Source organism: Microtus pennsylvanicus, chromosome 3 (genome assembly GCF_037038515.1).
Source record: "Microtus pennsylvanicus isolate mMicPen1 chromosome 3, mMicPen1.hap1, whole genome shotgun sequence".
Taxonomy (NCBI): Eukaryota; Metazoa; Chordata; class Mammalia; order Rodentia; family Cricetidae; genus Microtus; species Microtus pennsylvanicus.
Genome location: NC_134581.1, coordinates 24405603 through 24418600, shown reverse-complemented (window position 1 = coordinate 24418600; position 12998 = coordinate 24405603). Strand labels below are relative to the sequence as shown.

Below are 12998 nucleotides of genomic sequence, written 5' to 3'. Positions count from 1 at the left end.
TTTACAGGGTGTGCCCTGGTGAAGATTACTGACACACAATGTCCTTGATTTGGGCCTCTATATTATTTTCCATTTAAGTTTAAAACATTTTTACATCATTTGTGAGATGAATTATGGGCAGCAAGGTGGCTCAGTGGAAGCTTGCAGCCAAGCCTGTCAGCCTGAGTTCAGCCCTCAGAAGCCACACGGTGGAGGAGAGGACCAATTCCAGAAAGCTGTCTCTGACCAACATATATGCACTGTGGCATGCAAGCACGTACTCAGATATAAGAGAAATAAAAAGTTTAAAACTTTTTTATTTTTAAATTCCACCTAATTTAGATTCCACACCATTTCCTTTCTGACCATTGGAATATTGCAGTGTCGAGTAACAAAAGATAAAAATAGAAACATCGCAGATTAAATCTACTGACACGTACAGCGTGAACACATTTAATTACCGAGGTAAGTCCTGACGCCTGGAACTCATTCAGAAGCAGTCACTGAGAGACCTCTGGGATCTCCCTGTTATCCACAATGAGTGTGTGGATGATCCCTTCTTTTCTCTTCCCGCTGCTCACAGCTTTTATGTAACAATCGTGGTTCCCAATTCTGAAGTGTGTTTCAGTCCCATCGTCTACAAACTCGCCCTAGGACAGCAAGGGAGGAAGCATCAGTGTCCAGAAATCGCTTTGTTGGAGCAGTAACGACGTCTAAAATCACCAGTGGTAGAATGAATAATGTGTTGGTAAAACTTAAGCATCGCAGACTTAGAGCTTAAAGCTTATGCTTACAAAACTTTATGATTCCATTATAAATCAAGAGTTTATTTCTTTATTCTTATTCACTAATTGTTTTGGTTTTTGAAACAAGTTCTTACTCTGTAGTCACGTTTAGATTAAGCCAGAACTCACTGGCCTTAATCTCCTGGTCCTTTTGCCTCCACTTAATTCTATCATGACGGTGACCTTGATAGAAGTACTCTTGTGCCCATTTGACAGATGAGTAAACAGAGGTAGATGGCTTGAAAGTGCACTCTGCAAGGAGACTACTCTCAACCAGTTCAAAATCCTGCTTCCTTTGGGGTATTAGGTGGTTTGTAAAAAAAAAAAATAAACACTTAGTAATGAAAACTGGACACCATTATCAAGCACCTGAAATATGTCTACTTAGCAATGAGATCCACACCGTAAGTTTAAAATACATACCTGATCTGAAGTCCAGTGGGAACCTATACATGTACATAACTCACTAATAATTTCTTTTGTTGATTACATGTTAAATTATAATTCCTTTCTTTTGTTTTTTGAACTAGAATCTTATTCTGTAGCCCAGGCTGACTTCTAATTTAATTATGCAGTCCACGCCATCCTGGAACTCATGGTAACTGTCCTGCCTCAGTGCTCCTGTGCTCCCACAGCCAAATGCTGGGTTTGCAGATAGGAGTCTCCATCCTTATCTTAATAGTCTTGATACTTTGATTTAAATTAAACATTAAAATTAATTAAATTTTTTAGCATGCCCGCTGAAATGTTAAAATCACACACGAGACTTGATAATACTCATGGTTCGCATTCTATCTCTGCTCAACAGCACCAACAGGGAGATAGAAATAGTGGAGTGTAGTAATAAGAGCGGTGGGTCTGCGTTCCCAACACCCCAGCCGTCTGCACGGCTAGCTTTACCCGAAATAATTACACAGACACTGTATTCTTTTAAACACTGTTTGGCCCATTAGCTCTAGCCCTTACTGGCCAATTCTGATATCCCGATCAACCCATCTCTAATAAACTGTAGCACCGGTCTTACCGGGAAAGATTCAGCATGTCTGACCTGGCGGCTTGCTTCATTGCATGCATCTTCCCGGGAGCAGGGAGCATGGTGTCTCTCTGAGGCGTCTGCTCTCAAGAGGAGAGCTGTCGAGTCTGACCTCACTTCCTCTTCCTCCCAGCATTCTGTTCTGTTTACTCCTCCCACCTATCTTCTAACCAATGAGGACCAAGCAGTTTCTTTTTATTTAACCAATGACCTTCCTCCATCAGTGGAGAGAGGGGAAGAAGAGCCTTGGAGTCATAGTTCTTAACCTGTGGGTTGCGACCCCATGAGGGGAGGGAGGGTGTTGCCTAAGACCATTGGAAAACACAGAGATTTACATTATGATTATGATAGCAGTAGCAAAATTACGGTTAGGGAGTAGCAACAAAAAATAATTTTATAGTTAGGGGTCAGCACAACTTGAGGAACTACATTAAAGGGCTGAAGCATCAGGAAGGTTGAGGAGGCCTTAGAGGACAGATCAAGGAAACCATGATCAAAGCGTTCACACTAGGGAGTTCACTTAATATGCTTAACACACTGGATCTGGTCCCAGCACTGGAAACTCAGACAAACAAAATACACACGCACCCTCTTCCACCCCCGTCCACACTGGGTGCCTTGACTGTGAGCATCCTGGAGACCAAGCAGATAGAGAGCTAGAAGGGAAGGGAGACGCACTGAATACTGACCCAGGCACACCTTTGGGTGCAGAGATCCTCACCCCGTTAATAAGATGCTTGGGAAAAGCCTTTGAAGGACAGGACAAGGGTTAACCACACAATCCCAGTAAGCTGCTTCTTGACAAGCATCATGTGGGTGATACTATTTAGGGGAAAATAACCCGAGCACTCCTTGCAGGTATGTACAGCCAGGGGCGGGGTGGAGGCAGGCTGCTGGATTAGTTCACTGTCTACTCGGCTCTGCAGCTGAGTTACAGTTACAAGAAGGGGACAACCAGATTACAAAGGACTGTTTTTCACACTGGTTTCCTGTCCGTTACTAAGGAACAGAGACATAGCGAGTGAATGTGATTTTTACCTTATTTCAAACCACTTTTCCCTCAGCGGTAGGCGGGGAACACTGAAGCTTCCACAGGTTAGGGGAGTGTTCTACAACACTCAATGCCAAGTACTTGACAACATTCTCAGTCCTTAAAAACATGTCACTAATGCCATAGAACAGCCTTTTCAGTTGTACTCGAGAACTCCTTGAGAGTGGAGGAAATGTGATTGCAACGTGCTGAGTATCTAGAGACTTCCAGGGGAGGCGTGGTCACTAGGTCTGTGTGGTTAGCCCACAGCAGGTACCTGACCACACACATGGTAATGACCGCTCTTCTACAGGGACCATATGGGCCTGGAGAACTCCCTGGACCTCTGCATGAACAAGACCACTCTCAGCAGGTTTATTCCGAGGATGGCCTTACATTTTGGAGCTAAAGCCCAAGAGACCAGGTTACACCTGCCAGGCTTAACAAATGAAAATACGCCGCTGGGCGATGGTAGCTCCTGCCTTTAATCCCAGGAGAGGCAGGTGGATCTCTGTGAGTTCAAGCCCAGCCTAGTTTACAGAGCAAGTTCCAGGACAGGCTCCAAAGCTACACAGAGAAACCCTGTCTTGAACTGCCCCCCCTTGACAGAAACAAAAACAAACAAACAAAAGAATGAAAACACCTTTGCTACTGCTGATTTCTACCTCCTCAGACCGACGGTTATGAGATCAAATAGATTTGAGGTGGTCAACTGAGTAGTTCCCCCCTAAACAACCTTTTCTCTCAGCACCTTCACTCCCTTCCCTACTCCTGGAGTGGGAGCAACTAGACTCTGTAATTGGAAAAGGTGAGCAGAACAGAGAGCTAGTCTGATGGAGGAAGGTCATTGGTTAAAAAAATAAAGAAACTGCCTTGGCCCATTTTATTGGTTAGAACATAGGTGGGTGGAGTAAACAGAACAGAATGCTAGGAGGAAGAGGAAGTGAGCGCAGAGACGCCATGTTCCCTTCTCCTGGGCAAACGCACTCGATGAAGCAATCCGCCAGGTCAGACATGCTGTATCTTTTCGGGTAAGACCGGTGCTACACAGTTTATTAGAGATGGGTTGATAGGGATATCAGAATTAGCCAGTAAGGGCTAGAGCTAATGGGCCAAGCAGTGTTTAAAAGAATACAGTTTGTGTGTTGTTATTTCGGGGCATAAGCTAGCCAAGCGGCTGGGGTGCTGGGGACGCAGCCCCGCCGCTTCTATTACAACACTAGTCCTTTGCAATACTGGTCTACAGATTCTGCTCATCTTCTGGCATTTGTGACAATGCCCTTTGTTGTATACCTCCATATTGTCTGACACTGTGCACATCACTACTTTTTAAAAAACAAACAAACAAATAAAACCCCTCACTTTTGGAAAAGTGCGGTGGCTTTGAGGATATATGCAAAGCCTTCCTACCCAAGTGTGATCTGCCGTCAGCAGCACTGGCAGGGCAGAGGGCGGAAAGCTAGAATTTTCCTATCATCAGTGCCCAGGGGACTGCTACATGTGATTTCTAGGGGAACAACCCCCCCCCCCGCAGGACAGCAGCTCTTGGGGAAGGAACATATTTTAATGTGAACACTGCTCAGGATAAAAGCCTAACCAGGAAAGACAAGGTAATGTGTCTGGCTGTGCCAGCTCAGACTGCAGGTTGTCTCCAGGCTTTCACTGCCCCAGGAACTGTTTGACAAAGATTTTCAGACCTTAGAGTAAAAGACAATTCCTTCACTTTTTGGTTTTACTAAGATTACCTTGGTTAATTATAGAATCACCAGAACTAGAACCTGGTTGTGGCAGTTCACACTTGCAACGCCAATGTTGAGTAGGCTGAGGCGAGGGGATTGAGTTTGAGGCTAGCCTGGGCTACACAGGAAAAAAAGTCCTAGAATAAGGAAATGCAGTCACATTTGGTCATTGATCTACATGCACTAGGAATAATTAAGGGCTGACTTACCACCGATTCTATTATTTTACCATTGCACCACACATCCATAGTGTTTTTCTCTGAAAAAGGAACAACATTGAAATATTATAATTCTATATTCAAAGTTAATCATTTGTATTTATTTTAGTTTGTATGTGTAAGGGTGTTTTGTTTGCATACATGCCTGTGTACCACATGTGTGCCGAGTGCCCACAGAGACCAGAAGAGGGTAGTGCCCCCGCCAGCTGGAACTATCTACCCCAAATAGGAAAAGAGAAACCTGGGCTTGGTGGCCCATGCCTGTAACTCCAGCACTCAGGAGGCAAGGGCTGGATGATGACTTTGAAATTCAGACCCTCTTGTTTCTATCTCTCTGGGACTACAGTCACATGCCATAATAAACCAATGTGTTATGTGTCATGGTAGAACTCAGACTCAGGGCTTCCTGAATTCTAGGCAAGCACTCTATCAAATGAACTATATTTCCAGGGAACCCTCTCCTCTCTCCTCCCTTCCCCTCCCCTCCCTTCTCCTCCCCTCCCCTCCCCTCTCCTCTCCGCTCCCCTCCCCTCTTTTCTACTTTCCCCTCCATTCCCCTCTCCTCTCCTGTCCTCTCCTCTTCCCTCTTCTCCCCTCCCCTCTCTTCTCGTCTCCTCTCTCCTCTTCTTCCTTCTCTCCCCTCCTCTTATTCTTATTCTGACGTATAGGGTGTCCTGGAGCTCACTATGTAGACCAAACTGACCTCTAACTTGCAACCAATACTTCTGCTTCAACTTCTTGAGTAGTATGATTATAGGCATGAACTACCTTTCTTGGCTTGATAGACTTTTTTCGTTAAATAATCATTTTTTTTAAAAAAGCTGCTTTGTTAATCCCAGCATTTGGGAGGTAGACCGGTTTGAATCTCTTAAATCTCTATGACTTTGAAGCCAGTCTGGACTACACAGTGGGACTCTGCCTCAAAGGGGTAGCGGTGAGGCACTGAAGAGAAGTTAGGGACCCTTGCTGCTATTGTAGAGGATCCAGGTTTCTTTCCCAGCACCCACATGGTGGCTATAACTCTGGTTCCAGTTATGGTGTCCTCTTCTGGTCTAACAGGCACTAGACATGCAAGTAGCACACATACGTAAATGTAGAAACACATACACATAAAATAAAAACAAATAAACTTTTTAAAAAGTCACTTTGTTCAGCCAGGTAGTGGGGGTGCACACCTTTGATCCCAACATTCAGGAGGCTGAGGCAGGCGGACCTTCGTGAGTTTGAGGCCAGCCTGGCCTACAAAGTGAGTTCCAGGATAGTTAGAGCTACACAGAGAAACCTTGTCTCAAAAAACAAAACAAACCAAACAATGAACAAAGAGCCACTTTGTTCAAAACTGCCACAATGACATCTAATACTTTGTGTGCTAATCTAGAAGTTTTTAAGAATAAGTGAAAGCTATATGCTAGCCTTCAGTTTAACAATAGAATGGAAAGGCATGGATATCTGTGTATTCTCAGTACCTGGTACTGGTAGACTAACTGCTATTTTCGAGATAGTTAACAGATATGATCTAAATAGATGAACTAACATGATTATAGTAAATGTGATTTAGTGATGGGAACTGAAGTAGGAAGACTAGAAGTGAGGAGGCTAGTTTTAAAAATCCTACTGGGTAGGAGAGATGGATCAGAGGGTAAAACAGTCACCACATAAGCATGGGAACTAGAATTGGAACCCTGGAACCCACATAAAGCTCCAATGGGTGTCTTGGGTCTTTAGTCTCCATCCTCCTATGGTGAGATGGGATTCAGAGCCAGGAGAATCCCCTAACTTGTGCGCTAGCTAACCTGCTGCATCAGAAGAAACCAAACAAGATGGAAGGCCAGGATTAACACCCAAGGCTGTCCTCTGACCTCTACGTGGCCCCCTAGAGCACTCACACACAATGTACACATGTACATATATTACATATACATCATGCACACCATATAGATGACACATATACATTTGTCCTAGTTAACGTCAGCTGCCAACTTGACACTCCTATAGTCATCTGAGGGAGCCTCAATTTCCTAGACCGGACTGGTCTGTGGCCATGTCTGTGACAGACTGTCTTGAGTTAGGATGGATGTGGAAGAAGGAGCTGAGAGAGCAAGCCTGCAAGCAGTGCTTCTCCAGGATTCCTGCCTCCAGGTTCCTGACTTGAGTTCCTGGCATGACTTTTGTCAAGATGGACTATAACCTTCAAGCTAAAAGAAAGCACCCTTTTTTCCTCATGTGGCTTTGGGTCACAGTTTTGATCACAACAGAAGAGAAAATAGGACAACATTTTTTAAAAAATCTTTAGCTGGAATTGATAGCTTTCTCTCTTCTTTTCCTTCTTCTTTTCCTCCTCCTCCTCCTCCTCTTCCTCCTCCTTCTCTCTCTCTCTCTCTCTCTCTCTCTCTCTCTCTCTCTCTCTCTTCTCTCTCTCTCTCTCTCTCTCTCTCTCTCTCTCTCTCTCTCTCTCTCTCTCTCTTTCTTTCTGTTTTTTTGAGACAAGGTTTCTCTCTGTAACAGCTCTGTCCTGGAACTCACTCTCTAGACCAGGCTAGCCTCGAACTCACAGAGATCCACCTGCCTCTGCCTCCCGAGTGCTGGGATTAAAGGTGTGTGCCACTACCGCCTGCTTAAAATCCTATCTTACTAATAAACCTTACATTTCTAACTTTTAAAAACCTTTTTGTCTTTTGATTTTGTTTCTCAAAACAGACCCTGGGTGTCCTGGGTGTCTCTATGTAGACCAAGCTGGTTTTAAGCTCAAAGATCTTCCTGCCTCTTACTCCTGTTGCTGGGATTAAAGGTGTGCACCCCCAGGCCTGGCTGTAACCTTTTTTTAACTTAATTTTTTTCATTAAATGTATGCATTTGTTTGTGAGTATGTGCACAGGAGTGTAAGTGCCCTAGGAAGCCAGATGAGGATGGCCAGTTCCTAGCTCTAGAGGTCCAGGTGGTTTTGAGCCACTAGACGTGGGTGCTGGGATCTGAGCGCTGAGAGAAAAGTGTGTGCTCTTAACTGCTGGCCCATCTCTCCCAGTTCCTCCTGTTCTGTGTCAGTGTCCGCTTTACTGCTGCCTCCACCTTTTAGCCTTGAGATGGTTCACAATTTTATAATAATGATAGTACTGAAACTAACTCTTGTCCACAGAAATGCAAATGAATCTCACCGCCTCTGTTGACACCAAATAGTTTCCCATCTGTCTGCAAACCCATTTCAGCATTCCTGAGCAACCAAGTATGTATGTACACATGTAACTGCATGTGAACATATATATTTATTACTGTCTATGTGTATATGTTTGATTTTGTTCATTTTTTCTGTTTTTTTTTCAGTTTTCTTGTTTTGGGGGGAATGATTTTGCTTTTGCTTTCATCTTGAAACTGGGGCCCAGACCTAGGGCCTGGCACATGCTTGGCAGGTGCTGTACCACCACCCCACATCTCCAGCTCTGTGTTTTGTTTAGAAATTCTCCTTCGAACTGTCCCTTAACATCTTTCCTTGTTAAATAACTAGAGAAATAAAAAGCTTCACGTTTATGTAAAAATAAAGTATTCTCCTGTCAGAAAAAACAAAACCTCGAGTGTTGATTAAATATTGGATGATGACTTGCTCAATGGAAGCAGGAGGAAAAGGCGGCTCCTGCAATGTTTCTCCTATCAAATCTCTCACTTAACTCTGTGGAAGGAAGGATTGGATAGTCACTATAAAAATCTAATATGGTCTGTGCGGGTTCAAGCTAAACGGGGTGACAGAGCTGAGAGGGAGAAGGGGACACAAGCAGAAAGTGATTTCCAACTGACAACTGCTGGCAAAGAAAGAAAATCAGTTTTCTCCCAATGACGTCTCACTGGCTCTGTAAACCACACTTATCAGTAGGCCCCACACCCAGCCGTAACCAACACAAAACACACCCAGTGGTGTTCTTATAGATTTGTTTTCTTATATTGCTTTGTCTGGGTTTTTGAAAAAAATCTTATAAATCTTTTGCTTGTATATTAGGGGTTCCAATTTTGTGTTTTTGTTGGTTTTTATTTATTTTATTTTATTTTTTTGTTTGTGTGTCTCTGTGTGCATGTGTTTCTTGTGATTTTTTTCCAGTTTTTAAATTCTGCTTTGTTTGCTTTTTTAAAAAATTTACCTGTTTGTTTTCTAAAGAGATTTAAAAAGCATGGCATTGGATGGGTGGGGAGGTGGGGAGGATCTAAGAGAAGATTGAGGAGGAGAAACCATTTATCAGAATATATTGCAGAATGTATTTTATGAACTTTCAATTAAAAAAAATTCAGGGGCTGGAGAGATGGCTCAGAGGTTAAGAGCAGTGGCCATTTTTCTAGAGGTCCTGTGTTCAATTTCCAGCAACCACATGGTGACTTGCAACCATCTGTAATGAGATCTGGTGCCTTCTTCTGGCCTGCAGTGATACATGCAGGCAGAATGCTGTACATATAATGAAAAAATAAATCTTAAAAAAAGTATTCTGCAAAAACAGGCCTGACTCACCCAAAACAATTCTAAAGTTCTCGCCATCCAAGTGCAGGACCCAGGTGTTGGTGGTCTTTGCTCTGTTTTCCACATATTTCTTGAAGCTTTTCCCCTCAATTTCCAGAATATATTTCAAAACATAAGTTTTGACAGGAAGTATTCGTATGGTGGCTTTGATTTTTCTAGCTCCAATGCAGAAGGTTTCTTTGCCCACTAAATTGAACATCCAGTCTTTTCTTATCTCTTCCTAGACGACAAAATAAAATAGGTTAAAATGTACACACAGAGGGAAGTTTAACTTTTTCTTCACACACTTTATTGTCTATATTTTTCATTCATCACTTTCAAACATGAAACTCAAAGCATGAGAAAGAATGGGGATAAAAAGAATCTGACTCTCTTCACAGCATAAAGGAATATGACAGAATTTCTTTTCTTTTCTTTTTTTTTTTGGTTTTTTTCGAGACAGGGTTTCTCTGTGGTTTTGGAGCCTGTCCTGGAACTAGCTCTTGTAGACCAGGCTGGTCTTGACTCGAACTCACAGAGATCTGCCTGCCTCCGCCTCCCCAGTGCTGGGATTAAAGGCGTGCGCCACCACCGCCCGGCGACAGAATTTCTAAAAGGCTGAATAATCTTCGAAATGTTAGCTAAGAGAGTTCACGATCCAATAATTCATGAGGTATAAAGGACTCATTGAGGTGTGTTTAAGGATAATATTCAGGATAAAACTCATAAAGTTAAATAAACCTTAGATCCAAAAGTAAAAGAGTTATGCTACATCAAAATGATGACATAGTAAAAGGGACACGTAGGTCACCCAAGGGCTACCTACAGGTTAATTTTATGTGTCTGTTTGGCTAAACTAAGGATGTTAGTGTTTGTCTATGAGTACATGCTGTAGTCTGGGTAAAACTGAATGGAAGTTCTGTTCCTAACATAGCGTGTCCTGGAAACTTGGTTCCCAGTGTAGCACCATAAAGAGGTGGCGACACTTACGTTGGATTCCAGGGAAACTTTAATATATAACATGTAAGAAATAATAAAAACTTCAAGGTGCTTGAGGTGGGTGGAAAATATTATAAGAATTAGGAAGTACGGCCTTGCCAGGTGGTGGTGGCGCACGCCTTTAATCCCAGCACTCGGGAGGCAGAGGCAGGCGGATCTCTGTGAGTTCGAGGCCAGCCTGGTCTACAAGAGCTAGTTCCAGGACAGACTCCAAAGCTACACAGAGAAACTCTGTCTCAAAAAACAAAACAGCACAAAACAAAGCAAAAAACGGACATGTGGCCTGGTTTGAGGAAGTGTGATGTGGGATATTCCCCCTCTGTATGCTGTGATTACCATTAATGAATAAAGAAACTGCTTTGTACCTATAGCGGGGCAGAATTTAGCTAGGCAGGGAAAACTAAACTGAATGCTAGGAGAAAGAAGGCAGAGTCAGAGAGAAGTCAGGGAGCTGCCACCAGAAACAGACACCCTGAAACATTGCTGGTAGGTCGCAACTTCTTGGTGATGCACAGATGAATGAAGATGGGTTAAATTAAGATCTAAGTGTTAGCCAATAAGAAGCTAGAGCTAATGGGTCAAGCAGTAATTTAAATAATATAGTTTCTGTGTGATTATTTCAGGTCTGAGCAGCCAGGCAGCTCGGAAACAAACAAGTGGCCTCTTTACTACAGAAGTGTGTCACTGGGGGTTTCAAAAGCTCATGCCAGGCCCAGAGGCTCACTCTCTCTTCCTGCTGCCTGTGGATCAGCTGAGAACTCTCCGCTGCTTCTCCAGCACCATTCCTGCCATGTCTATTGCCATGCTTTCTGCCATGTTGATAATGGACTAAACCTCTGAAACTGTAAGCAAGCCCTAACTAAACACTTTCTTTTATAAGAGTTGCCTCGGTCATGATGCCTCTTCAAAGCAATAAAACACTAGGAAGTGATCAAAACACAATGTTGTTTGTACTTTATGAATTCATAATATCAAAGTTTTTTTAAAAAAATAATTTTTCTGTGTGTGGTGGCACATAACTTTAATTCCAACACTTGGGAGGCAGATGAAGGCGAATCTCTGTGAGTTCAAGGCCAGCCTGTGCATACAGTGAGTTCTAGGACAGCCAGTGCTACTTAGACCCTGTCTGAAAAGAAAAGGTCATTTTCAGTTTAAATGCCAGATTTAATATTCTTGTATCCTTCTGTAACTACCACTGGATTGCTTTATATAGAAAAATAAATAGGTGAAAAACATAACCATTGTCAGAAAAAAGCCCTGATTTCATATATGAAGAAGCTACACCAATAAAACCAAGCTCCAGGGCTGAAGAGATGGCTCCATGTTAAGAGTACTTACTGCTCTTCCAGAGGACTCAGGTTCAATACCCAGCACCCACATGGTAGCTCACAACTGTCTGTAACTGCAGGCTCAAGGGATCTGATGCCTTATTCTGTCCTCAGAAAATTCCAGACACAGGTGGTGTGCCTGCACTCAGAAAGGCAAAACATTCTTACCCAGTAAAACAAACAAAGAAACAAACAAATAAATAAACAAAAGCTTAAGAAAACAAGGTGCTGTAGTCTTGCATGCTTTTAATCCCAGCACTGGGGAGTGAGCAACAAGAGGTTCTCTATGAGGTCTCGATCAGTCCTGTCTATACAGCAAGTTATTAGGAGATCCACAGGGAGACCGCATCTCAAAGAAAGAGGGAGAGAGGGAGGAGTATGAGCTATACAGTCTCATTATGTTTTCCTACCTTTCCATCCACATATACGACCCGTTTTCCTGATGTGGTCCCATGTTCAAACTCAATCTTGTGGATTCCATCACTTAAAATAACGTCCCAAATAGCTACAACATCTGACATTTTCCCTGGGCTATAAAGAGGGCAAAGTAAATAAAAATGAAGTCATTAAAATGGGCTAAAACAGGAGCCAATTAATCCTCTCGAGATGAAAATAACAGATTTCTTTTTTCTTTTTTTCCTTCCTTCATTCCCTTTTTCTTTCTTTCTTTCTCTCTTCCTTCCTTTCTCTTTCTTCCTTTCTTTTTTCCTTTCTCTCTCTCTTCCTTTTTTTCCTTACCCCCCCTCTCTTACTCTCCCTCCCTCTCTCTCTGCCAGACTGCTGTGTATTCCAGGCTGGCTTCAACTTACTGTGCAAGCCTGATGATCAAAGTTTGACCCCTAGGGCCAATGCAAGTGTGGAAGGAGAGAGACGACTCCACAGAGTTGTCCTCTGACCTCCACACATACTTCATAATACACACCCCAACATACATGTTCACACATCACTAAAAAACAAAACAAAACAAAAAACCAAAAAAACTCAACAAAAAAGCCATGTCCGTGGTTTTATGGGCTGCGCAGTGGCTGTGCTCTTTAGTTGTTCAAAGTCTTGTACTTTCCCTACAAATATCAGCCTTCAGCTTTTCAGGTTATTGTTTATTTGAACCTATTTTCAAACAATACTGTCCTAGGCAGGCATGGTGGCACATACCTGCAATCCAAGCATTTGGCAGGTAGGTAGAGGCAGGAGGATGTCAGGAGTTCAAGGTCATCTTCTGATGCGGTGAGGCCACTGGAGACCCTGTCTAAATCAAACCAAACCAAACCACAATAAAACACCAAGATGCTGCTCCAACCAGTGGATTCACTGAAAAGTAACGGTGTGTTTTGATGATGACAGAGGTACTGGCTCGCAGCAAGGAAGACCTAAAATCCTGCGCAGAGTGATATCCCTGAGGCTGTCGCTGGGCAC

At 43.1% G+C, this 12998-nt stretch overlaps 1 protein-coding gene across 1 annotated transcript; it reads right to left on the bottom strand.

Moving 5' to 3' along the window:
* Positions 1 to 467: 467 nt before the first annotated feature.
* On the bottom strand, positions 468 to 12106 carry LOC142846960 (fas apoptotic inhibitory molecule 1-like). The gene is made up of 4 exons (XM_075967725.1): positions 11996 to 12106; positions 9271 to 9499; positions 4776 to 4825; positions 468 to 629 (listed from the first exon to the last, which is right to left on the bottom strand). The coding sequence occupies exons 1-4, from the start codon at positions 12104 to 12106 to the stop codon at positions 480 to 482; spliced, it is 540 nt and encodes a 179-aa protein (XP_075823840.1). The 3' UTR covers positions 468 to 479.
* Between the last annotated feature and the right edge of the window lie 892 nt (positions 12107 to 12998).

Excerpts from the sequence above, each read along its gene's own strand:
- LOC142846960 (XM_075967725.1), bottom strand. The coding sequence starts at position 12,106 with ATGTCAGATGTTGTAGCTATTTGGGACGTTATTTTAAGTGATGGAATC. Across the intron at positions 4,826-9,270 it reads GAACTTTAGAATTGTTTTGG|AGAAAAACACTATGGATGTG; the intron begins GTGAGTCAGGCC and ends TTCCTTTTTCAG. Across the intron at positions 630-4,775 it reads GTAAAATAATAGAATCGGTG|GGCGAGTTTGTAGACGATGG; the intron begins GTAAGTCAGCCC and ends TTGCTGTCCTAG.